At 42.7% G+C, this 26,023-nt stretch overlaps 2 protein-coding genes across 18 annotated transcripts in view; one reads left to right on the top strand and one right to left on the bottom strand.

Annotated features, from left to right (window-relative positions):
- The window catches only part of LOC115156909 (zinc finger MYND domain-containing protein 11), a 27,253-nt gene extending 9,295 nt beyond the window's left edge, over positions 1-17,958 (top strand). For 2 of the 6 annotated variants that reach the window (XM_029704724.1, XM_029704725.1), the window contains exons 3-17: positions 112-271; positions 1,384-1,407; positions 5,712-5,735; positions 6,093-6,254; positions 9,473-9,550; positions 9,849-9,941; positions 10,547-10,634; positions 11,052-11,107; positions 11,253-11,330; positions 11,548-11,666; positions 12,415-12,679; positions 12,975-13,082; positions 13,461-13,736; positions 14,386-14,571; positions 14,953-17,958. In XM_029704724.1, coding sequence (XP_029560584.1) covers positions 112-271; positions 1,384-1,407; positions 5,712-5,735; positions 6,093-6,254; positions 9,473-9,550; positions 9,849-9,941; positions 10,547-10,634; positions 11,052-11,107; positions 11,253-11,330; positions 11,548-11,666; positions 12,415-12,679; positions 12,975-13,082; positions 13,461-13,736; positions 14,386-14,571; positions 14,953-15,075 — 1,840 coding nt within the window. In that variant the 3' untranslated portion in view covers positions 15,076-17,958. The remainder of the gene's footprint in view (positions 1-111; positions 272-1,383; positions 1,408-5,711; positions 5,736-6,092; positions 6,255-9,472; positions 9,551-9,848; positions 9,942-10,546; positions 10,635-11,051; positions 11,108-11,252; positions 11,331-11,547; positions 11,667-12,414; positions 12,680-12,974; positions 13,083-13,460; positions 13,737-14,385; positions 14,572-14,952) is intronic. The other 4 variants (XM_029704726.1, XM_029704728.1, XM_029704727.1 and 1 more) reach the window with 4 other exon arrangements.
- A 1,882-nt stretch (positions 17,959-19,840) lies between these two features.
- LOC115156908 (disco-interacting protein 2 homolog C) overlaps positions 19,841-26,023 on the bottom strand; it is a 245,037-nt gene continuing 238,854 nt past the window's right edge. For 10 of the 12 annotated variants that reach the window (XM_029704710.1, XM_029704712.1, XM_029704713.1 and 7 more), the window contains 5 exons: positions 25,750-25,807; positions 25,200-25,274; positions 24,270-24,444; positions 24,046-24,169; positions 19,841-23,446 (listed from right to left, as the gene is read on the bottom strand). In XM_029704710.1, the coding sequence (XP_029560570.1) occupies positions 23,194-23,446; positions 24,046-24,169; positions 24,270-24,444; positions 25,200-25,274; positions 25,750-25,807 (685 nt within the window). In that variant the 3' untranslated portion in view covers positions 19,841-23,193. The remainder of the gene's footprint in view (positions 23,447-24,045; positions 24,170-24,269; positions 24,445-25,199; positions 25,275-25,749; positions 25,808-26,023) is intronic. The other 2 variants (XM_029704716.1, XM_029704722.1) reach the window with 1 other exon arrangement.

Raw genomic sequence — 26,023 nt, 5'->3', positions numbered from 1 at the left:
GTGAATTGCATATTTGGCTGGAGGTGTATGCATTTCCCCTTGGTTGAGTTGAGTTGTTAGAGAACGCAGGCAGGCCGAGACAGTGATGTTGGTGTTGCTGTGTCTGTGCAGGTACCTGAGCCGTGTGTTTGGCATGCACCAAAAGGAGACGGCCAGGCAGCTGAGTCTGGCAGTGAAGGATGGCCTGGTCGTAGAGACTCTGACTGTGGGCTGTAAGGGCTCCAAGGCCGGCATCGAACAGGAGGGCTACTGGCTGCCTGGAGACGAGCAGGTAAGAGAGGGATTTTACCCTGTAGTGAGAATACAAACCCCGTAGGACAGGGGTGTATTTCCTGATCAACACCTCTATGGTTCAGAGGAAACCTTCATTAAATGTTTTCGTCTTTTTTTATTTGTATGGAGTGTCTTGTGTGTGTATATCTGCTATGCTAGACAACTAACATGCAAACCTCACCGGCCACGTTGCAAAATAAATGTACACATACATGTTATTCAATCATTTCACCCCCACCGCTCGTGTGAACGAGCGTCTGCGTAGCTAAGCGCTAAAATAGAACTTGGTTATATTTTAGACACTCCACAAGTCCCATCCTTATTGGACATAAAGAAAGATACAAGCCCACATGGATTCTTGAAAGACAAATGAGGAGAGATGAATTAAAGATAATTAACTAAAAACAAACTCGTTTTCCCTTTTTATCTGTGGGTTAATCGTCTGAGTAGAGAAACATACGAATTTGTAAAACCCAATGTTCATCTCCCAGGACAAATTAGCTAGCAATAGCAAGCTAGCTTAATGTCCATGAATGTTTGATGTGTTTCGACATGCCCCCAAATTGATATGGTTGGTTCACAGTTGGCTTTGATATTTTAACCTGCGCGTCTTGATCGCGTCTTGTGTGGATGGCGCGTGGCCAGTGTAGTCAGCATGCTAGTTATACATCAGTCATTCAGAGGTTCTATGAACTATAGCACTGAATTCAACATTTGATTATAATGACCTGGTGATTCAAGTCATGCTGATCTTTTTCAAATGTTTACTGTATGTGAAGCTGACTTGTTAGTCATAGGTATGGCAATGCACACATTCCTTTGGTACTGTAGCTCTGCTATACACCTAACAAACTGAACCCACACAGTACAGTCAACACTAGCACTGCTCTTAGGCTGCGTTTATACAGGCTGCCCAATTCTTGTATTTGTTTTCCCACCAATTGATCTTTTGACCAATCACGTCAGATCTTTTCACATCAGCTCAAAATACCAATTAGTGAAAAGAATATCAGAGTTGGGCTGCTGATGTTAACGCAGCCAAAGAGAGCTCAATTGACCGTAGCAGCAGGACTTTAAACATTGCTTTCTGGGTCACTTGCAATCACACAGGAGCCCAATGCCGACGGAAGCAAGGTAAGGGTGCATCATTGTTTTTTTATTTTGGTTTGATTTGTTCTGCTTTTATCTCTATAATTTATTTTACTAACATCATCTCGCGAACAAATCACTTCGGCCACTTGCAGCGCAATCTTGGATTTTATGGAATCTTTTTACAGAGCAGCATACTCTATAATAGAATATGAAAACAACAGACTAATTGAATTATTTTAACTGTTTTAAAAATACGATTTCTCTTTTCATTTGTAATGGTTAGACCATTTTATGTCACACTCAGTAGTTTTAACACGAGAGAAGATGCTGATATTCCATGTGAAAAGCTTCCAGAAAGCCCATTGTAGCGCTGTCTCTCGGTGGCCCAATTTCTTGTGGAATGGATCAAAGTGACTTCCTTTAAATATTTGCTCGCTACTTATCTACACATGTAACGTTGCTTTAAAAATAGCTACATGAAAAATATCCTCATTCATTGCCAGGGTTAAATGAAGTGAAAGCTGTATATTCTCCATGGCTTTGTTTGACACATACAGTACTTCAAATAAATCTCCAGATAAATACATCTCTGGAAAAAGAGTTTCGGAATCATAGTAGTACATTTCAAAGTAATGTCTTTTGAGTGACATAACAAGCAATGCCAACATAGTCGCAGGTTTGTAGCAAGCATATATGATGAGTACGTGAGTAGTAGATGTAGTTTTGCAGTAGTAGTAGTAGTAGTAGTAGTAACTCCTCAGGGAGGGATGTGTAGCTACATTCCTCTGTGTGTTACTGTTATGATCTCTGTGTTTCCGGCATGCGTTTGGTTTGATGAACGGGGGGGGTGGTGGTGGTGTGTGACGTCGTCTAGTTGTCTATACTATGTCTGCGTCCCAAATGGCACCCACATAACACATGGAATCATGTAGTAACCAAAAAAGTGTTAAACAAATCCAAATATATTTTACATACTTGAAAGTAGCCACCCTTTGCATTTCACACTCTTGGCATTCTCTCAACCAGCTTCACCTGGAATGTTTTTCCAACAGAGTCCCCACATATGCTGAGCACTTGTTGGCTGCTTTTCCTTCACTCTGCGGTCCAACTCATCCCAACCCATCTCAATTGGGTTGAGGTTGGGTGATTGTGGAGGCCAGGTCATCTGATGCAGCACTCCATCACTCTCCTTCTTGGTCAAATAGCTCTTACACAGCCTGGAGGTATGTTGGGTCATTGTCCTGTTGAAAAACAAATGATAGTCCCACTAAGCGCAAACCAGATGGGATGGCGTATTGCTGCAGAATGCTGTGGTAGCCATGCTGGTTAAGTGTGCCTTGAATTCTAAATAAATCAACGACAGTGACAAAGCACCATCACACCTCCTCCATGCTTCACGGTGGGAACCACACATGCAGAGATCATCCGTTCACCTACTCTGTGTCTCACAAAGACAAGGTGGTTGGAACCAAAAATCTCAAATTTGGACTCATAAGACCAAAGGACAGATTTCCACCGGTCTAATGTCCATTGCTTGTGTTTCTAGGCACAAGCAAGTCTCTTCTTATTATTGGTGTCCTTTAGTAGGGGTTTCTTTGCAGCAATTTGACCACGAAGGCCTGATTCACGCAGTCTCCTCTGAACAGTTGATGTTGAGATGTGTCTGTTACTTGAACTCTGTGAAGCATTTATTTGGGCTGCAATCTGAGGCTGGTAACTCTAATGAACTTATCCTCTGCAGCAGAGGTAACTCTGGGTCTTCCTTTCCTGTGGCGGTCCTCATGAGAGCCAGTTTCATCATAGCGCCTGATGGTTTTTGCGACTGCACTTGAAGAAACTGAAAGTTCTTGAAATTTTCCAGATTCACTGACCTTCATGTCTTAAAGTAATGATTGACTGTCGTTTCTCTTTGCTTATTTGAGCTGTTCTTGCCATAATATGGCCTTTGTCTTTTACCAAATAGGGCTATCTTCTGTATACCACCCCTACATTATCACAACACAACTGATTGGCTCAAACGCTTTTAAGAAGGAAAGAAATTACACAAATTACCTTCTAACAAGACACACCTGTTAATTGAAATGCATTCCAGGTGAGTACCTCATGAAGCTGGTTGAGAGAATGCCAAGAGTGTGCAAAGCTGTCATCAAGGCAAAGGATGGCTACTTTGAAGAATATAAAATATATTTAGATTTGTTTAACACTTTTTTGGTTACTACAGGATTCCATGTGTTATTTCATAGTTTTGATGTCTTCACTATTATTCTACAATGTAGAAAATAGTCATAAAGAAAAATCCTTGTAGGTGTGTCCAAACTTTTGACTTGTACTGTATGTTACCTCTCCCTTATATTATAGTAGATGTGCAACAGCCTTTTTTTTCTTACATGAGGATGTTGGATGTCCTTCACTTGATCTCTGAAATAACCATCACCACACTGGAAAATCATGCCATTGTGATGGTGATATTTAACACTCCAGGTGAGGTAGAAAGCTTCATCGGACACAGACAGTTCTTCCCCAGAGGCCTCACCCTTTTTTGAAGTCACAACAACCGTTTCATTCAGAATACAGTAGGGCAGGGACACAGAGTGGACAGTGACGTACCTTTCTACACTTGACTGTACAGAATGACTGGGCCAGGAGCAAAGAGGGAGATCTGTTGAAACAGAGCTGAACACTACCATCAGACTAGGTCTGGCCTGGAAAGAAATGTCTAAAATAGACCTGGGCCCAGTTTCCCCATAGCAATGTTACTTAGGCTTACGAGTATTTTAACGATGCATCTTTTCTACAACGGCCGAAGATGTAACATGCGTTTCCCAAAACCACGCAGAGAGAACGGTCACTGAGCGCGTCTTTGGAGAATGTGTCGATAGCAATAGGATCGAAAGAAAGCGAGCGCTGCTTTCGGATCAGCTTTCTCCATTCAAATCTTTGCTTTACATTATAATTGTTTCACAATACTGATGACTGATCAGCTCCTAGAGAGATTTAGCTCCTAGAGAGATTACCACCTACGGCTGCAAATATTAGACAGTAGCCGACAAGTAGCAAAATAGAACTCAAATGATTGAACATGAAATAACATAAAAATTTCAATATGATTGAAATAGGCTTATAGCTTACTGTTTATATTTTAACGCAGTCATCTCGGTTTTCATTTGAAGCGTATTTTTATACGTCACTTGTTTGTATCAGTTACAAAGACATTGGCAACTTTGTTGTGAACTTTATTCTGAAGTTCACTGAGAGACGGAGAACCACGGAGATCTTCTTGGTATAAAGTGAGGGCAAAAAGCTAGGAGTGGTCAGGTGTTAGATTACAAGCGTTTTGAAGTGCACTGGTAATAATAAGGGTTTTGGGAAACAGATCTGAGATTTAACGATGCTCCTACGAAGGTTCTAACGATGAACTTAGCCTTTGGAGATGCTTTTGGGAAACCAGGCCCAGGACAGGAAGAGATGGAGGGCTCTCATAGCCCACTAGGCTGGCAGTGGCACTGTTTGCCGACTGTCGGTCTGTCCTCTTTCCTTTATCCTTTTGACTTTTTATGGCTGTGTGTTAGTTCAGGCTCCTCCTCTCTGCTCACCTGTGATGGGGTGCTCACTAGGTTTAAACAGAGCATGTGCAACTGAGCAGAGCCTAGATGGCATTGGATTCTGCACTGATGGGGTGTAGTAGGTTAGTTTGTCCTGTGGCTTCCTTAATCTGAAAGAAATGGTTTTGTGGGGAGGTGTAGACTAGTTTTTGACATGTTGCAATATAACACAGTCCTTGTTGACTTCCACTCCAGACTGTGTGGAGGAGTGTGACTACCATGGTTGTTGGTTTGAATCCCAGGCAGGCAGGTAGTTTCTAGCTCTGTGCCCCTTAGTGAAACCTGAAACAACACTATAGTAGATCATTAGGTTAAATCATAAAGGTTTGAGCAGCAGGTTCAGGTTGGCAGGAATTTGCCCCACCCTTCCCTAGCTTCCATCAGCCTTTCATGCATGCACAACCACATCTGGATTTTATATTAACTTTGGTTGCATCCCAAATGGCAGCCTATGCCCTTCATAGTGCACTACTTTTGACCAGGGCATATTATATAGGGAATAGGGTGCCATTTGGGACATACACTTCCTCTAGCCTCAGAATGACTACCTTCCAGTAAGCCAATGTTTCCGCGATGGTCACACATTAGTCTTAGGCCTTCCTTCCAATGAGGTTTATCCAAAGATTGCGCTTTGAATCATTGGCTTGCAAAGGTGTTATGGTACACAATCCACTGTGCGCACACACACACACACACAGTTTATTTGTTAGTTAATTAATCAATGATGGGGGTGTTTAATTGCAGACGGAGAAGGAGCCGCCAGAGGAGGTCAGTCAGAATTCACTAACTAAATAAACATTCAATAACTGTTGTGAGATGTTTGTATAGGCTACCTATAAAAACTTGTGATTTCATATGTTTTATTTAACCTGTATTTATTCAGGAAGTCCCATTGAGGTCAGAAGACCTCTTTTCAAAGGAGACATGGATATATAACATACATTTTTTGTAGATATTAGAACTGAAAAGTTCCAGTGATGTGCCTTTGTCAAGCCCCAGCAGAGGTGTGTGTTGTGGAGCAGCTGGTGTGGTGGGGCCAGGAGGGGCCCTCTGGCTGGGGGTGTAGTCCAGCCGTCAGGTCGGTGCGGAGGGGGGGCACCGACCACTGTGCTCTGTCTGTTTCAGGAATGGGAGGCGGAGAGTCACGACTGGTACTGCTTCGAGTGCCACCTGCCCGGAGACGTGCTTGTGTGCGACAACTGCTTCCGTGTCTATCACCTAAAATGCCTGTCTGATGAGTACAAGCCTCGGGACAGTGGATCCCACTGGCAGTGTGTGGTGTGCAGGGTAGGTACTCCTATAGACGGCAGGTAGCCTAGCGGTTAGAGCGTTGGGCCAGTAACCTAAAGGTTGCTGGTTCGAATTAGGGTTGCAAAGGGTCGGAAACTTAATGGTACATTTTCTGAATTTTTCCGGAAATTTTCCATGGGAAGTTAAGCCCTGGAATTTGGGGAATTTTGCTTAAATTCATCAAAAAAGTTAGCTTATAACAGTGAACCTTTTTTGTGGGATACACAAGGCAATTCTAGGTCTTGTGGCATATTTTGGTTAAACTATCCCCAATTCAATGGAATTGCAACCCTCTGCATGCACAGTGCATTCTTCCGTCACATGTGCAGCTGATTCTCAATATCTTGCACACTGATGAGATGCTATTGAGCCCACACTACCTCACTGTCTGAGCCAAGGACTACATGCTTTCTGGTAAGTTTTGATTAAAATACTGTGTGGGGTGAATGTATTTTATATTACATGCATGCTTTTTTGTTAACTAGTAAATAGTAAAGTGTGTTTAAAACATTTATAACTTGTTAACAATTTCTGCTAGTTAGTTTTTGCTACCATGTGGGTTTTAGCTTGCTTGAGCCTGCTAACGGAGGAGTGTTGATTCACCTGTTTCCATACATGTTTCATTTTGAAACATTTATCTTACAAAGAAGTTGTTTAATCCAACTGCTTAACTATTTATCTGTACAAGGAATTGTATTGTTTTTTTTACTCATTTATTTCTAATCTTTACAGGAAAATGCCACGGGCACAATCTGATGTGTGGAGACATTTCACTGCAGCTAATGTGGAAGGAAAAGCTGTGTACATTTGCAAATACTGTGCCAAATTATATGTGAAGAATGCAACAAAGATGCAGAATCATCTGGCCAAGTGCATAAAGTTCCCTCAGCGCTCACAACAACCAACCTCTGACAAAAGTCCCTCTACTTCTATTTGAGGTGAAAATGATGAACCAGACACCTTATCGATAGCAACCGCTCATGGTCCTCCTGGAATCAGAAGTTTTCTTTTGACTCAATGGAGGAATGTAGTCAGAGAAATGCTGATGAATGTCTTGCTCGAGCTGTGTATGGAACTGGTTCACCTCTGATGCTCACAGGCAATGTGTATTGGAAGAGATTTCTGAATGTTCTTCGCCCAGCATACACCCCTCCAACCAGACATGCTTTATCTACTCACTTGCTGGATGCAGAGTTCAAGTGAAGGTCAAGCAAATCATAGAGAAAGCAGACTGTATTGCAATCATCTCTGATGGGTGGTCGAATGTTCGTGGGTAAGGAATAATTAACTACATCATCTCCACTCCTCAAGCAGTATTCTACAAGAGCACAGACACAAGGGACAGACACACCGGTCTCTACATTGCAGCTGAGCTTTTAGGCAGTCATCAATGACCTTGGACCACAGAAGGTATTTGCACTGGTGATCGATAATGCTGCGAACATGAAGGCTGCTTGGTCTAAAGTGGAGGAGTCCTACCCTCACATCACACCCATTGGCTGTGCTGCTCATGCATTGAATCTGTTCCTCAAGGACATCATGGCACTGAAAACAATGGATACACTCTACAAGAGAGCCAAGGAAATGGTTAGGTATGTGAAGGGTCATCAAGTTATAGCAGCAATCTACCTCACCAAGCAAAGTGAGAAGAATAAGAGCACCACATTGAAGCTGCCCAGCAACACCTGTTGGGGTGGTGTTGTCATCATGTTTGACAGTCTCCTGGAGGGGAAGGAGTCTCTCCAAGAAATGGCCATATCACAGTCTGCCAATATGGACAGCCCCATCAAGAGGATCCTCCTGCATTATGTATTTTGGGAGAGAGTGGTAAGAAGCCTGAAACTCCTGAAACCAATAGCAGTAGCCATTGAGGGAGATAATGCCATCCTGTCTGATGTTCAGACCCTGCTTGCAGATGTAAGAGAAGAAATCTGTACTGCCCTGCCCACTTCACTGTTGCTCCAAGCAGAGGAAACTGCAGTTTTGAAATACATCAAAATGCATGAAGACTTCTGCCTGAAGCCCATACACGCCGCAGCGCACATGTTGGACCCCAAGTATGCTGGCAAGAGCATCCTGTCTGCCCAGAGATCAACAAGGCCTATGATGTCATCACAACCGTGTCTCACCACCTTGGCCTGGATGAGGGCAAGGTTCTTGGGGGTCTGTACACTTCCAAGCAAGGGCTTTGGAATGGAGGTGCAATATGGCAGTCGTGCCAACATATCTCATCAGCCACCTGGTGGAAGGGACTTTGTACATCTGAGGCTCTTTCCCCTGTTGCCTCCATCATCCTTCAAATCCCACCAACATCAGCCGCCTGGTCCTTGTTTGGGAAGACACACACCAAAGCACGCAACAGGCTGACCAAGGGTTGAAAAATTGGTGGCCATCCGGGCAAATTTTGGGCTTTTTGAGCCTGACAACGAGCCATCCTCAACAAGGTTGGAAAGTGACAGTGAAGATGAGGCCTCAGTCTGATGTTCAGGAGGTGGACATTGAGGAGGTCCAGGGAGAAGACATGGAAGCCTGAGAGGAAGACAATTAAAGCTTTAGTTTCTAGACTATCATTTTACAGATGTATGTTGAAAACGTTTTTTGGGAGATGCGATGGATCATTGGGGATCATTCAATATTCCCTTTATTTTGTTGTTCAGTGAAATCATCCCATGTGAAGAGTCAACTCATTTAATTAAAGTTCAATTGATAACTAAATTGTTTCGTTTTTTTCTATTGGAAGGATTTAATAATTTGCAATTATGTCTACTTATGATAAGGTAAAAGGTTTATGTTTCAGTCTCCATATAATATGGTAAATATATCCAATGCAAAAAAACATCTACATTTGAATGGTATTAATATTAATTTGCATATATTTCCGTTAATTCCCATATATTCCCACGGAAAGTTTCCACCTGGATGTTCCCCAAAATGTGCAACCCTAGTTCGAATACCTAAGCCGACAAGGGGAAAAATCTGTCTGTGCCCTTGAGCAAAGCACTTAACCCTAGTTTGCTCCAGTGGTGCTGTACTACTATGGCTGACCCTGTAAAACAACACATTTCACTGCACCTATCCGGTGTATGTGACAATAAAACATATTATATACTCAGTTAGCTCTCATCAGTTCCAATTTACTGCTAGCCACACGTGGTTTGAATAGAGAGCTGGATGGGTTACAGAGTCATTCTCTCGCGCTCTTTCTCTCTCTCTAGGGTAGTAAAAAGAAGAACCTGAACAAGCAGGAGATGTGCAAATACCTGCGTTTTATCATTCAGCGCATGAAAGAGAGGGTGAGTGTTGTAGTTAGTTTTATGTTCAGGGTAGGGATGCAGGACCAGGCTGTGGCACTGATTGCATCCTAAATGGCGCCCTATTCCCTATATAGTGCACTACTTTTGACCAGCCCTCCTATAGGGCTCCGAGGCTGCCATTTGGAACGCAACACTGTATTGAATCAGAGCTCTGCCATGTTTTATTCCACTTTAAATCAAGGCCAGTAAGATGTCCCACCACAATGGCTTGGGTTAATCCCAGCTCCCCTCCTCCTTTTCGCCCATAAATCGTATTATTTCTCTCCTGGCACTGTAGGCCGTGGACCTGAACAAGAAAGGCAAAGACACACAACACCCGATGTACAGAAGGCTCATCCACACCACGCTGGACGTCACCAACATTCAGGAGGTAACTTCCCGCAATACACTGCTGAACACAAGATTAAAAAAAAAAAAAATTGTGTCCCAAATATCACCCTATTTCCTATGTAAAGGGAATTGTTGTTTGGTGAGGGTCTGTGTAAGGGCACGTCAGATGTAGCCCCAGTATAAAGCTGTGATTGTGTAGCTGAGGCTACAGGCTTTCAGATTGCCTCTCGTCACAGCGAGGGGGTCAGTGAGGTCTTCTCTGCACCGTGATCACTGGTAGTTCCCGCCAGCCAAGCCCTGCCTGCCAAATTGGCTGGGAAACAGCACAGCGCTCCCTGCCACTGTCGCAGGGTAGTATTCAGTTTTGCACACTGTAGCAAAACGTTCAGCTTAGTCCCTCCCTGTTCCAGTCGGTTTTCTTCTGTTTGGTGCCTAGTGAATACGACCCAGGCCTCTGGATAGGCTGGAAAACAGCACAGCGCCTCCCTGGCTTGGGTCTCGGTCTCTGGGTCTGTGGTGCACTGCCCTCCTCTGGTCTCTTATGGTACTGCAACTGCACCACACAGCCCCCTCTCTGCTGCCCTACCCAGTGTGAATGAATAGTCCTCTTTGTGTTCTCTCTGTATCGCTGTCTATGTGTTGCAGAACCTCACCGAGGGGAAATACAAGAGCTTCGACGAATTCAAGGCAGATGCCCAGCTGATCGTGCACAACACCGCCATCTTGTTTGGAGGTGGGGGGGGGGGGTTCACAACCATGCTGTTATTATGGGTAGTGTCCTAAATGGTATCCTATTCCCTTTATACTGCCCTACGTTTGACCAAGGACCATAGAGCTCTGGTCTACAGTCGTGCACTATATAGGGAATAAGGTTCCATGTGGGAAACATCTGTGAAGGGCATGTTTTGCTGTCAGATTTCCCTCCTATTATTATTAATTGCGGCTTAGAAAATAAGACCGTATAGTTGTGGCAGAAATGTAATTTGAAGGAAGCACGAACTGTTATTGATTGTCTACCAAAAAATGAGGAGGATCATGTCTCTCTATGTAGTTAAAATGCATTTGTGGTGGCATGTTCAATGGAACAAAATCTTTACAATGTACTTCAATGTTATTTTCCCAACGTTAACGAAACCTGTTTTTGTTGCAGTTCATAGTGACCAGGCTGAAATAGCGCGGTTGCTCTACAGTGACACATGCCATGAGGTAAACAGTTTGTTTTCTTTTCTTTTCTGAACTAAATGTGACAGATTTGTATTGTAGTATTCTAGGTGGTTGTGTTGTGAGTGGCAGGGCGGCTGTTCTCTGTGTCACTTCCTCATTCGCTCCACGTCTCTCGCTCTCTCTCTAGCTGAACGAGTTGATGCTGTGTAAGAACTGCTTCTACCTGTCCAACGCTCGGCCTGACAACTGGTTCTGCTACCCCTGTGTGAGTCAAACTGTCTTGCCTTCAATGCTCCTGGGGCGTTGATTGTTGAAATGACCAAGATATCAACTCAATGTAATATTGGCCGTAATGTTAGGGCTATGTCTGAAGCGTTATAGCCCCAATAGAATTGGCATAAGGGGACAAATAAAGTTGATTGAATTGTATTATCTGGTGTCGTTTGCCCTGTGCTGATCTGGGGTTGTGCTTGTTGTTGCAGACTCCTAATCATGAGGTTGTGTGGGCGAAGATGAAGGGCTTTGGCTACTGGCCGGCCAAGGTCCTGCAGAGAGAGGACAATCAGGTGGACGTCCGCTTCTTTGGCCACCAGCACCAGAGGTCAGCCATCACACTGATACAGAGGCTGCGTCCCAAGTGGCACTGTATTCCCTATGTAGCGCACTACTTTCAACCAAAACGTTCATCAAAAGGAGTGCACTAAGGTGCTAGAACTCATCTCCCACCAGAGGTCAGCCATCACACTCGTGCTGATAGACATGGCATAGTTATCGTGCCGCTACATATGTAACAGCCTTATCACTAGGACACGAGAGTCTCTGGATCTGAGGGCCAACTGTATTGTCACGCAGAGCGGCGGATATATCATAGTGGATCATTTTAAACTTTCAATCCCCTAGAATTTCTTGTCTGTACTCTATCATTTCTAGGCTGACGGCTCAAACGGAATTCTTCCGCTGCTCTGTCGTTCGCTACACACTTCAGTCTGATACTGTCGTCACTGAAGTCGTTTTGTGGTGACGAGGGGCGTTGTACCAAACAAAGTCAGAGTATCAAAGCCAATGACGAATTTCCAAACCTCTGCTTTACCCACGTGTGTTCTGGCTCTGGCCCAACCCATCGGGTTCTGGACCAATCAGACGGCCCTGAATGTGTTCACATTCGGTGAAGGGTCGGGAGGTACTCAGATCCAGACTCAATGTGGAGAAGAAACGAACGTCTGTGGGCGTGGCGTAGCGTTTGGCAGGAGCAAGGTGTCTTGCTATTCATGCAGTATAATTTCCCCTGGCTATGGAGCTTTGAGAGATTCCCTGGCTGCTCTGACTGTCCCCCCCTTCCTCGTCCCCAGAGCGTGGATCCCTGCAGACAACATCCAGGACATCAAGGTGTCGGTGCAGCAGCTGCAGGTGAAGCGCAGCGCGAGCTGGAAGAAGGCCTGTGATGAGCTGGAGCTGTCCCAATGCTTTCAGAGGGAGGGCCGCTTCTGGAAAACCAAGACGGTGGAGAAGGTGGAGGAGAGGAGAGGAGACGGAGAGGAGAGGCTGACAGAGAGGCCGGAGGAGGCAGAGTACTCAATCTCCTCCACCAGCAACAACAACGATCAGGTCAAACATGTGCGTATGCGTGCACTAGCCTCACACCCAGAGGGATTTTTTATTTGCATGTTGAAAATAAGCTCACTAAAAGCTGCTCTGGAGTGTTTTTAGTAGCTAATTTAATATTAATGTAATAATAAATTAGGAGGAATTTCAATGATTTGAGAATGTGAGGATCAACACAAACACCATCTGTATTGTCATGGCTCTAGCTGGAATAGTTGCCGTGGTAACGGAAATGCCTATCCAACAGCGGTGTTAGACATCTCTGATACTGCGCTTCTGTAATCCAATATGATATGTTTCTCCCCAGCAGAAAGCAGACAGACAGGCAGACCGAGACCGTCAGCCAGACAGGCAGGAGCCTAAAGCAAAGAAGAGCCGTCGCAGTCAAGCTCCTGAGCCCAAAGAGGAAGCCGCTGTAAGTATCCCAACACTACTGTTGTACGGTCACCTCAGCCAGTGTGTTACCATGGTATGTGTCTGTGTGTTTCATTTGAAGTGTTTTAGGCCTTGATTTAATCTGTATCGCATATAGCGCGCTTGACATTTAAAGGTCATTTCCAATTTGAGCTGCCATACGCAGCGTTTACCGTGAGTGCAGTTTCCGCATTGCCTTTAAAGTTCAATTGCACTGTAGCACTGAACTTCGGCGATATGGATTGAATCAAGACCTTAGTGTGTGTGTGTGGGGAGGGGTTCTGTGTGTGTGTAGGGAGATTTATACGTGTGTCTGTTTCTATGTTTGTTTGCTTGTTTCTCTCCATCTCTAACCCCGTCCCTGACCTCTCTCCCCCAGGACCCGGAGCCTGAGATGGAGGCTGTGAGCAGCAGCCAGGAGATCCCCGTGACGACGCCCCATCAGCCAGAGAAGCTGTCTGTCTCCACGCAGACCAAGAAGGCCTCAGCCACCTCGCCACGCAGCCTACACCGCAGCACCCAGACCACCTCTGACGGAGCCTGCCAGAACATGTGCCACGAGAAGTACACCAAGATCTTCAACGATGTCAAGGACATGATGAAGGCCGACAACAAGAGGGAGACAGAGCGCATGGTCCGAGAGGCCCTGGAGAAGGTGAGTGACTGGGGGATTGAGACTGAGGGGGTGCGAGAGGCCCTGGAGAAAGTGAGGGACTGGGGAATCGAGACTGAGGGGGTTCGAGAGGCCCTGGAGAAGGTGAGTGACTGGGGGATCGAGACTGAGGGGGTGCGAGAGGCCCTTGAGAAAGTGAGGGACTGGGGGATCGAGACTGAGGGGGTCCGAGAGGCCCTGGAGAAGGTGAGTGACTGGGGGATTGAGACTGAGGGGGTGCGAGAGGCCCTGGAGAAAGTGAGGGACTGGGGGATCGAGACTGAGGGGTCCGAGAGGCCCTGGAGAAGGTGAGGGACTGGGGGATTGAGCCTGAGGGGGTGCGAGAGGCCCTGGAGAAAGTGAGGGACTGGGGGATCGAGACTGAGGGGGTCTGAGAGGCCCTGGAGAAGGTGAGGGACTGAGGGATTGAGAAAGGGGGTCCGAGAGGCCCTGAGTGACTGGGGGATTGAGACTGAGGGGGTCTGAGAGGCCCTGGAGAAGGTGAGGGATTGAGACTGAGTAGGACATAGAACAGTAGGACACTGAGAAAAGCTTTTATTGAATTATTCTTAAAGAAAAGGAAACACGCTAACACACGAGTATACCACATGTATCAAAGTTGAGGCTAATTTTCTGTGGTGTGTGTCTCCAGCTGCGTTCTGAGATGGAGGACGAGAAGAGGCAGGCAGTGAGCAAGGCAGTGTCGGGGGGCCAGGCTGAGATGGAGAGAAAGTGTAAGACGGTGAAGGAGAAGTGTAAGGAGGAGCTGGTGGAAGAGGTGAAGAAGATGGTGGCCCAGCACAAGCAGCTCATCTCCACCACCAAGAAGAAGCAGTGGGTGAGTGAGACCCTTCTCTTTCCCTCGTTCTCTACCACACACACTTCAGTCTGTTAACACCACTGTCTCACACATTGAGACCTGAGGGGCTAAATCCGAAAAAATATTTGGACACGTGTTTTTTAATTGTTTGTCCCACACCCCACTACCTACAGTAGCTAAGCACATCCTTGACCTTTTGGGATTTTTAAGGCCAGTACATAATTAGAGCAGTATTAGACAGCCAAATATAATGTATCAATTGAATATGACAATGACTTAACAGCAAATGAGTTATTTGTTAAAGTGGCATTCACAAATGACCTCATAGTAATGTATGAAAAAATTCAAGCCTAAAGAGGGTCCATGTCAGTTCTGACTGTGTGTGTGTGTGTCCTCCAGTGTTATAACTGTGAGGAGGAAGCCATGTACCACTGCTGCTGGAACACCTCATACTGCTCCATCAAGTGTCAACAGGAGCACTGGCACGCCGACCACAAACGCACCTGCCGCAGGAAGAGATGAACAGCCCCCCCCCCTCAGCACACCTTCCCATTGGCTCTCCCTGATGTAACTTACCCAACCATGCCCCTACCTGACTTCCTGAACACTTTTTGGACCGAATATATGCGGGAAAAAAACTGCTATTTTCATTTTATTTCAGTACTTTATTTAATATACCCAGTGTATTGATTTAAAAAAAATATATATATATATTATCAAGAGCATGGCTCGAATGATTGTTTTTTATTTTATTTTTATGAAGTGCTAATTTGACCTATGTTGCAGAATGTGTTATTTAAGTGTCTAGTAACAGATGAACATTAACTGAAAACATTTTATTACCTGCATTTTTTTCACTTTTCTTACTGTTAATGTTTAACAATGAATATTACAGTCGATCTTATACCGTAAGTACTATTGCAGCGTTGAATAAGCTCTGCTTTCATACAGAAAATATTTTTTAAAATGCTGAAAACATGAGAAACAAAATGTAATTGTGAAAAAAGGAAATGATCCATAAAAATTTTGCATGATTTTATCATGAACATATTTTGGTAAATACCACCTTTGTATTGTTTTTATCCATCTTCAAGTCTCTTAAACATCATTGGGAACAGGGTTAGGAAGTCGGCTATAAAGATGCTGACAAATCTTCCCTTTGTTATTATGCACATTTTGGGCTAGACATTTTGAATATACTGTAATTTTTATGAATTAAAGAAAAAGTTATACATTTGGGAATATATAGCAATCTTTACTGAGCTGGATCTTAGAGAGGTTCCTTCATAATTTGATAGTTTGCACATTTCATGACCCAAATGCTTTGTAATATTGCCAAAAATGACATTTGTTAAACCTTATCTTAACTGAGAAATTGAGTGCTGTTTTTTCCCCCTCTTGTTTATGGTTGGCGCCAGTGCCATGGTTATTGTGATGTTCACTGTAAGTACGGTTTTAGAATGCTCAGTGACTAGTTAGACTTTTCACTGCTTATGCTGTTGGTGGTCAGTGCCTGTTTTTTCAAAACTATCCTCATATTCTGAGTAAAGAGATGTGCATGTTGATAGTTTCACATTTTTATTACTAGAAAAATAACAGAAGCTTGCAAACTATCCCGGTTTCCCCATAGACAATGAATATGGATGGACCAATATAAAATATGCAAATATCTACGGTGATCAGGCTTATCTTTTAGTACTTTCTTTTTTCTTACTGGAGTCTGAATGGTGTGCAATGTTATTATCCTTTGCTTAACTTGTCTTGGATCATTTCTTAAAGGGTAATGTAATTGCCAATTTTATTTAGAACAGAAGTACTAACCAAGAGGCTACTTGGGAAGTGAGCCATTATTGTAAGTCCATGTGACTGTATGAAGAGCTGACTGAACAGAGGAAGGGTCATCCCTTGCATTCATTTTATTGCCTAGTTTTGGACACCCGGTTTTCAATGATGGCAACTCTCTCTTCCGTTAGCTCCGACAAAGTGTATCACTTTTCAGAGCTAACACAATTATTTGTATTCGTTAGAACACCATGACAAATGGCGTAGACGATTTCTTTTCAATCTCTTTTTCTCTTACCCTAACCCATAGTCTGTTTTGTTTTTCAATCAGAGAAGCAGTGTAATGTTTTAGAAGTAATGAACAAACCGCCTGATTTGCCACATGTAATAATGTTCTCAGTTTAATCCTGATACACTTCCTCAGGAGACTGAACAGAATCATGCATGCCCTGCATGAGCTTTCTCTCCCTGTCTCTCATGGTGTTAACAAAATCATATTCTGTTTGTCATGGTTGCACTACATGTAAATAAACTGGTTCCCTTACATCATGTCATTCTAATGAGATTAAAGGCAACACACTGATGGTGCATTCTAATGGAAGTTAACATGGCTGAGGTTTGCAAGTAGTTCACCACTGGCACGCTGCAGGCAGTAGTTAACTCATCTGCCCTCTATTAGTAAGGCTAAGAGAGAGGACCAATGTAATTGGGAATCAGATTAAGCTGTTGATATGTTGCCTTGAAAACCAGTAGACCCCTGCAGTTCTTAACTGGTCAACTGTCTATCTATTACTGAGGTGAGTATCACTGTCCAGACCTCAACCACTCCTCTTAACACAAATGTTTGGTCCTCATTGTTACGTAAACTTTGTTTGCACTTTGGAAAGTGTTGTTGCATAGGAGTTAAATCCGATCTGATACTTCTATTGGTTCACTGATAGAGGATGTATTTGTCCATCCCTGTATGAATGAGTTATTTCCCTTTGTGGAAATATTTTGTTGTCATTCACGTTTTAGTATTTCTGGAAAGTTGCATGAGTACGATGTGCGTATTGTTTTTTTCTCATTTTAAAAGACCGATGCAATATGACAATTATCTTTTCCCCTCAAATTGCATTCTAGCAAATTCTCACTATTTTCTGTCGAGAAAAGTAAAGTAACGTCTCACACATGACTACATCTAAAAACTTCCCCCCCTGTCCATATGTACACTGTTAATCATGGCTTAAAGGTCGACTTTGGGCACGAAAAATGGTCCGTCTCGTTCTCAATTTTCCAACCGAAATGGGGTGTACTTTTGGTGGTTAATCGACGTCATTCCAACGTAGCTAGTTCGTTTAGCTAAACTTGTCACCAGCCGATAACTCATCCAGTATGTGTTGACGTCATTTCACAGGATTTGTTTTTAGACAGAAGCTGTAGACATCGGTAAGACATGGCATTTCTGTAGCCAAACAATTTTGATCGTGCATTGATCAGTTATACAGTTTGTTTATTTTTGTGTTTTTGTCCAAACTCGACCTTTAAAATGTTCTATGCTACTGGCATTTTAACGCTTTAGCTAGCAATATGTATATAAATATATTCTATGTGCTAACATGGAGAATAAATGTATCAAAAAGTTCCTGTAGTTGAGTGTTCATTTATGTCCATCTGGGGGTATTTTAGGGCTCTATTCAATCTGTATCACTGAAGCGTTACAGATTGAGTGGTTAGAAATGTAAAGGTAATTTCTGATTGAGCCAAAGTATGCAGAGTGTACCGTGAATACAGTCTCTGCTGACGCGGGAACATTGCCTTTAAATTTCAATAACGCTGAACTTCCATGATATGGATTGAAGTAACTATTGGCCCTGGTCAAAAGTAGTTCACTAAATAAAGAAATGGGTGCCATTTGGGTTGAAACCTGTGCCTATATACCCAATAAAACCTGGGAAATATCTAAAAGTTTTCAGGGTAAGACAGAAAAATATTTTTCTTGAACTGTCAAAGTACTTTTTGGACGTACTTTTTCTCATATTGTTGGCCTTACCATAGGCTGAGATTCAATCCGATCAATGGTAGATCCCGTAATAGTGTGCTTGACATTTACAGGTAATTTTCAATTGAACCGACATGCATGTTTACCGTGAAAGCAGGAACATTGCCGAAAAAGGGTAATCGGATTGAATCCCGGCCCTATTCTTGAAAAAGGCAGGTAGTGTCAACACTAAATTAATGGTTGTGAATACAGGATGTGAAAAACATTACTTCCATGAAGCCAACGTTGGGGAAAATGAAAGAAAGTGTTCGCCAAAGACAGGAAGATGATTCAAATTAGTCATTTGTTTCACTTTCACCCCGTTGAAAGACTTTGGGCTGGATTCATTCCATATCCAGAAAGATAATGTTTTAAGGTCATTTCCTATTGAGCCGACATATGCAGCAGTTACTGCGGACACGGGAACATTGCCTTTACATTTAATTCAAATATAACGCAGATCTTTACGCGATAATTCTTCAATATGGATTGACTCCAGCCCTTTCTCGCTATTGAATGAACCAACGCAAGCTTTATCAGTTTCCCAAACAGTCTCCTAACACGGAACCCAGACTGGCTGCGCCCCTGCGTCATCGTGCATAAATATATTTTGTCCCCCCACACCAAACGCGATCACGACACGCAGGTTAAATAGCAAAACAAACTGAACCATTTACATTAATTTGGGGACAGGACAAGCTTGCACTTGCTAGCTAATTTGTCGTATTTAGCTAGCTTGCTGTTGGTAGCTAATTTGTCCTGGGATATAAACATTGAGTTGTTATTTTACCTGAAATGCACAAGGTCCTCTACTCCGCCAATTAAATTGTTTCTAGTCATCCCTCTTTCTTCCAGGCTTTTTCTTCTCTTGACTTTATTGGCAACTTTCATAAATTAGGTGCATTACCGCCACCGACCTATTTCGTCTTTGTCACCCACTTGAGTATAACCAATGAGGAGATGGCACTTGGGTACCTGCTTCTATAAACCAATGAGGACATGGGAGAGGCAGGACTTGCAGCGCGATCTGCGTCAGAAATAGAACTGACTTCTATTTTAGCCCTTGGCAACACAGACGCTCGTTGGCGCAAGCCAGCAGTGTGGGTGCAATAATTGAATAATATAGATTTCTAAATTTATTTTGCGACGTGAGCGGTGTAGTCAGCCTGTAACACCCTGACTACACCTCTCGCGCAAATACATTTAGAAATCTATAATATTCAATTATTGCACCCACACTGCTGGCGTGCGCCAACGAGCATCTGCATTGCCAAGGGCTAAAATAAAGTCAGTTCTATTTGTGAAGCAGATCGCGCTGCAAGTCCTGCCTCTCCCATCTCCTCACTACCACGAACACATTGCTTTTAAAAGCTGTGATATAATAAAATCCCGGCCTTAATTGTATTTGTTTTCAGCCACCAACAGTATTTACATTCAACCATGCAAACTTGCTCACAAGTGAGTTCTAGATTTCCAATCCAGCGGTTTTCTTCATATGGAAATGTTTTATTTGAAGATATCAATGTTCCCAAACATGTAGATACAGTAGGCCTAAGACTTTCTTCTGGAAATAAATTAACTGAATAACCACTAAAAGCAAACATGTAAATATATTCCCAAAATTAGGACTTCAGTCCTTTCTTCATTACAAAAAGATGTAAAAATCCCAAATATAAGGAGCCTATTTAAATCTGTCAAAATATACTACATGAATTAGAAAAACGATATATTGTGCTACTTCCAAAATGTTCCAATGTGCAAACACTGAAATAGTAATTATTTTAACTTATACCATGGCATTGTTGAATACATGTTTCTGATTTGCTTGAAGGGCATTCTAGAGCGTGCATTATTTCCCTATTGCGCATGGTAGAATTCAATGGCTGTAGTTCATTACATGTTCTATGTTTGATCTGCTTTTAAAAGCAAAAGTTGAATTTAAAACATTATTGCCATTGTTAAAAATCGATTTTCATAACAGCAAGCTAGGACTGATGGTTTGTTAGCTAAACTAGCAAGTCTATTTGTTTGGTTCACACGGCGGCAACTGCTACTCTCTTGTAAACTTGCTAGCTACTTCAGTGGATGTTGAAACATTTGTACTGGCAAATTAACACATTTTTGCAACGGTATAAAAGGGATAATCAACACGGGGCTCTGGAAAATAACGCAACGCCGCTAGCACATTGTGCTCATCGTTCATTATTTTCCATAGAACGCATAGCCCCTCGATTATCCCTTACATATTTCACTACATGCAAACAAATATATGCATGTATGAAAGTTGCCATAGTTGATGGATTTTGTAATACATTTTGAAAACAGTAATACATATCTTCAGATTAGATTTTCATATGGGTAGATCTGTATAAACCTTTCATAATAGGAATGGCTCAGATCTATATCTCTAATGAAAGCCACCAAATATCAGCAGTGTACCAGATGGATTTGCAACAAGTAGATTTACAGCACTGTGACAAGTATAGGATGGGACAATTATCATTTTTTCAATGAACAGCTATGAAACAGTATAAACGTGTATCTCAACCGAGGGCTATGAGCAAAGCACACAATCATCTGTTACTTTGTAAATCTCTAGAAACGGTTCGCTGTAATGTTTGTGATTAGAATGCATTGCCTCTGTTGAGATAAGCCTTTCAAAATAAAATAAAAAGTGGCAAAACATAGTTCAGATGTGCAGACTGCTCTGATGAGACTGGCTGACTCAGTATTTGTTCTTTCGCATCAATAATTCTTGGTTACATATCTTTAAAAAAAAAGTCATAACTCTTAATAGAGCAAACTGATTGATTGGTGGGTTTGATTCATTATACATTACACTACCATAGAAGATATGGAAAACTTGCTATGTAATGTGTGTATGAACATAAAGTTAACAAAACAAAAATCTTATGTAACATATCAAATATGCTTGAGCATATGATAGAATTACATTGAGATGCAACCTCTGAAACAGCAGGTAGGTAGCCTAGCAGTTAAGAGCGTTGGGCCCGTAACCAAAAGGTCGCTGGTTTGAATCCCGAGCCGACCAGTTAACATCTGTCAATGTGCCCTTTAGCAGGGCACTTAACCCTAATTGCTCCTGTAAGTTGCTCTGCTAAAATTTAAACACCGTGTACTGCTGCAATAAACAAACATTTTATAGTCAAAATCATTGAAATATTTATTTAATTGAAAGACTTATGCCAACTCAGTTCAGACATTTTTTATATAAAAAAAAGTCAGGGTCATTCTTGCCAATAAAAAAAAATGCTGTGTAGATACTAGAAAGTGCTTTTAAAGATTCTAATGTGTTGAACTAAAACATTCTTAGCCATGAAGTTTACCGTCAAATCATGTACGATTCCACACAGATTTAAGGTTTCACTCTCCCCCACAACTGCTCTTCCACCTTATGATAGTTGCCTCAAGATTTATTCCTCTAAAGGGTTTCCGTAAAAGTGTTATCTTGTACTTTTTCCCCTCTGACATCAATATAGGAGCCCTGATTGATCTCTCAATGTAAAAATATTAAGGACTAAACTTTCTTTTTAAAATTCTGGTGAAGATCTCCAACCTGTTGTTTCAGAAACAAGTGTTTGACATGTCAGCACAAAGACATACTCATCATCATTCCCACCGGAGGCGTTTGTACCATCATCCTCCTCACACAGACATTTCTCAAAAAGTGCTTTTGATCCTTTCAGAGCTGTTCTTTGTCTCTGAAATGCAGTACTTCTCAACTTGCATGATGTCTGACATATACAGAGCTGAAGTTGTTGCGTTGTTTGAAGGACATAAAGGGGGTGACTAAGGATTCAGACTCTCCTCTCAATAAACTGCACACATTTTCCTTGGTGAAACCTAGGTCTTTTTAATTAATATAGATCTATATTTTATATACTTGATGTGATACTAGTATTCACTCAAGATAATACAATGCTTTGTTTTTATATTAGCAAATATTCAAGATTAAAACATTCTTGAATGTCCTCTCTCATATACTTCTAAAGTGAACAAAATAAATTAAAATCAGTTTTTGTACATACTTACATGATATGAAATAACATAGTGTTTTCCTTCAATTGAAGTATAATGATATTGAACATGACAACTGAGTAAAAGGCTGCTGGACTTGAAATAATCACACTGGTTTCACACTGGTTTCACACTGGTTTCTCACTGGTTTCACACTGGTTTCACACTGGTTTCCCTTGTAGTTGGGACAGTTGTTACAGAAAAATAAGTGTTAGCGCAGAACTAAAAATGTAACTGTAAAAAAAATAACCAAACACAAAACAATATATTGTACCTCATATTGTAAAGTTCAAGGACAAAATTGATATGTCCTGTATCAAAACATATCTGTATTTGTAATGACTGATATCATAAAAAAAGGTCAACATAAAATACCATTTGCCACAGCTTGTAAATATTCTTAAAAAAATACCCTAACCTCTTAGAGGGCAGATTAAAAAAAAACGAGCGACTTCAGCAATACGTAACATGGAAAATATATACACACTTAAAGCAATAACCAAAAAAGCTCAAATCTAATAAACTAGACTGGCACTCTCCCATCATCTACACACAGAGCTCCTTCCATTCTAATCTTTCACTACACTAACCAGTCTCTTGTTCCTGCCAATTTAGGCGTTTTTGTTTTGAACTAGCGACAACGTCCCACAAACTAGGCGAGTGCCTGGGTCCAGGACTCACATCTTCTCTCCCTCCTCTCCTCAGACACCAGAGGTCCTGTTGCATTGCAGTATGTACATAAAGCTCAGCCCGTCGGTTTAAGGCCTTGTCTATGGTCTAGTAGGTCTCCAGACGGCAGGCTACATGTTATAGGCCACGTAGATGGGGTCCAGCTGGTCGGCCAGGAAGCCGTCCCGGAGGTGCATCCTCTGCTTCTCCCCCCGGGAGTTGATGGGGATGACGCCGATGTCCACCACCACCACCACCCCCACGATCAGGTAGTGTTCCTCCAGAACCACGTTGGTCACCAGGGGCACCAGGTCCAGGGCCTCCTGCTCCGAACCATCCAGCTCCACCACCACCACCAGGAGGTTGGTCCACGTGAACACCGCACTGAAAGGGAGAGACAGAGACAGGTAGTCAGGTTCAGGTTCAGTTAGTTTAAACATGAGCTACTGGTCTGAACCATCCAGATCCAACACCAGGAGGTTGATACATGTGAACACTGCACTGCTACAACAAACAGTATAAGGAGGTACTGTGCATGTTGTAAGTTAGTTACTCACTCTGGCATTTCAACAGTACAATATAAGTCAATCTAGGGCATTTCAACTGGTCACCATTAACAACTTGAAATTGGACAAAATCAGCTTGATATTTGACCAGAAAATAATTTGTTAAAATGCCCCTACTGCAGTTGTCCTGAGATATAGATATATATAGATAGATAGATAGATATATATATATATATATAGAGATATATAGAGATATATAGAGATATTACACACACACCATAGGCTGATCTGATCATTCAATATATCTGACCTGTAAATAGTTAACGAGTTTTTCTGCATCGTACTTGCCACCTACTTGCTTTCTCTCTTGGATAAAATGCCCCGAAACCATTGAGCTACACCAGAACCACAAATCCCCAAGCTACTGTATTTTATCGAGATGCTTATCATGTAGCCTTATGAAGTTACAGTTGTCACCATTCTGTGATGCTCTTATGCGTCCTGATAACGGAGGTCTCGATGTCGATGGGGTGGTACCTCATTCCCCTCAGCTCCATGGCCTCATCCAACGCCCCCACCACGTACAGGGCATCGTGTCGCTCTGCACACACAAACATAATTACAAACCGCTGCTAGTGGATGTGAAGCTCACCTGGGAAAGTATGCATGATAAGTACATTTGGTAGTGACACATAGCTTACCCCCGCTGGCATCAGTGAGTTCGGTCCTCCTGAGGAAGCCCAGGTATCCGGTGCGGGCCCAGATTGTCTGTGTGTCTCCAAAGCTCAGACGGGAGGTAAAGTGGTCTGACTGCAGGGCCTCGTCTCCATACACTGTGAAGTAGCCGCTGGCATTGTGTCCACTGCACACCCAGATCTGTGGACAGGACAGCAATTCGATGTTTAAATTCATTATTTTTAAGTGAGATCCTCTGGGGAGCCAATCCATGTCTAGTTGTATGATTGTTTACCCAAATCAATTCAGAACAACTCAGCCCTTAAACTTACAGGACCGCTGGACTTATCGCTAATATCAAACATGTGTTATAGTGGATCTGTGTCCAGACCAATCCAGTGACAAATGTGTACTTTTAGACCAATTACATAACACTTCCTGATCTTAGAACATTACACTGGATATCTAAGATATTAATGGTGTGCTCCTTAAAGGGAGCCCACAATCAACAACATCTGTGAAAATGGCGTGTTTCTATGTTTTGTAGTAAAACAGAGGGGAAGATAGTGTTTCCAATGACATCGTCGGTGTGCATCCTGTGATTTTAACCAATGACATTGCCTACTAATTGGTTGATGAGGTCATTGGTTAAACCATCTTCCGCTATATATTTTACTACAAAACATAGAAACGCCCCATTTTCACAGATGTTGATGTTGGGGTGGTGCTGGAATATGAAGTTTAAAAACGGTGAAATTTCCCTTTAACATCAAGTGGGACTGAAGTTCTGTGGGCTGACTCTTGAAGTACACAGAGAGAGACTATTGTAGTTTAGTCTAATGAGAGAGTGAATACCTAATGAGCTATGACACTTAAGTAGAGAGAGAGACTATTGTAGCCCAATTTATTGTAGCTTGTATTGAGTTTAATGAGTGAGTGATTATGTCTCAACCGACCTCTCCAAGATGCGAGTCTCCCAGCGGTCCCTTGGTCTCCGGGTTAGCGATGATAATTCGAACCCCAGGTAGAATCTGATGGCATTAAGGAAGAGACGATTAGTGCTTTCATCTCACCACTCCTCTCTTCTCCTCTCTCCTTTCAGAGAGGCCATTTATGTAACTGATTTACTGGGTTGAGGCACAGTGAAGTGGCCTGACTCCCTCTCTCTCCCAAAAGGGCGCCATTTAGTAAGCAGCCACAAACTGTAACAGGATTTAATGTTGCGAGAGAGAAAAGCCTCATTGCGTGGTACAGACTGATCCTGATCTCCTGGCTGGTCCATGTGAAACAGCCGGGGCACAATTAACTCTCACCTACACTTCCTCAATTATGGGGATGGGTTGCTGTGGAAACTAACTACACGACTAGATGAATCACAGCACTGCATAAGACACTGAAGTATTTTTAAATCACTGAGATGAAACTGTAGATTCTACCCTGTATCTATGCAAATTACTACCATTTGTTTGTTCATCCACTCATTCACCAAGTCAGGCAGGGACTCACTTTTCCAGATTCCATGAGTGGTAAGCTGTGTGGAGAACCTCTCTCTACCAGACGAACCCTGTGAGGGAGGGAGGGAGGGAGGGAGCAAAGAGTTACTGGGCCTCTGAGTCAATACTGTGGTTGCGTCCCAAATGGCACCCTATTCCCTATATAGTGCATTACTTCTGACCAGAGCCCTGTGGTAATAGGGAGCCATTTGAGACACACCCTGTGAGTCAGCGTGTCATCTGGCTAGTCGTCCTCATCGAGCACTTCATCATCAAGACCAAAGGAT

This window comes from Salmo trutta, chromosome 21 (assembly GCF_901001165.1).
Source record: "Salmo trutta chromosome 21, fSalTru1.1, whole genome shotgun sequence".
Classification (NCBI taxonomy): Eukaryota; Metazoa; Chordata; class Actinopteri; order Salmoniformes; family Salmonidae; genus Salmo; species Salmo trutta.
The sequence above is the reverse complement of the archived record's forward strand: the minus strand, read 5'-3'. Positions and strand labels throughout refer to the sequence as shown.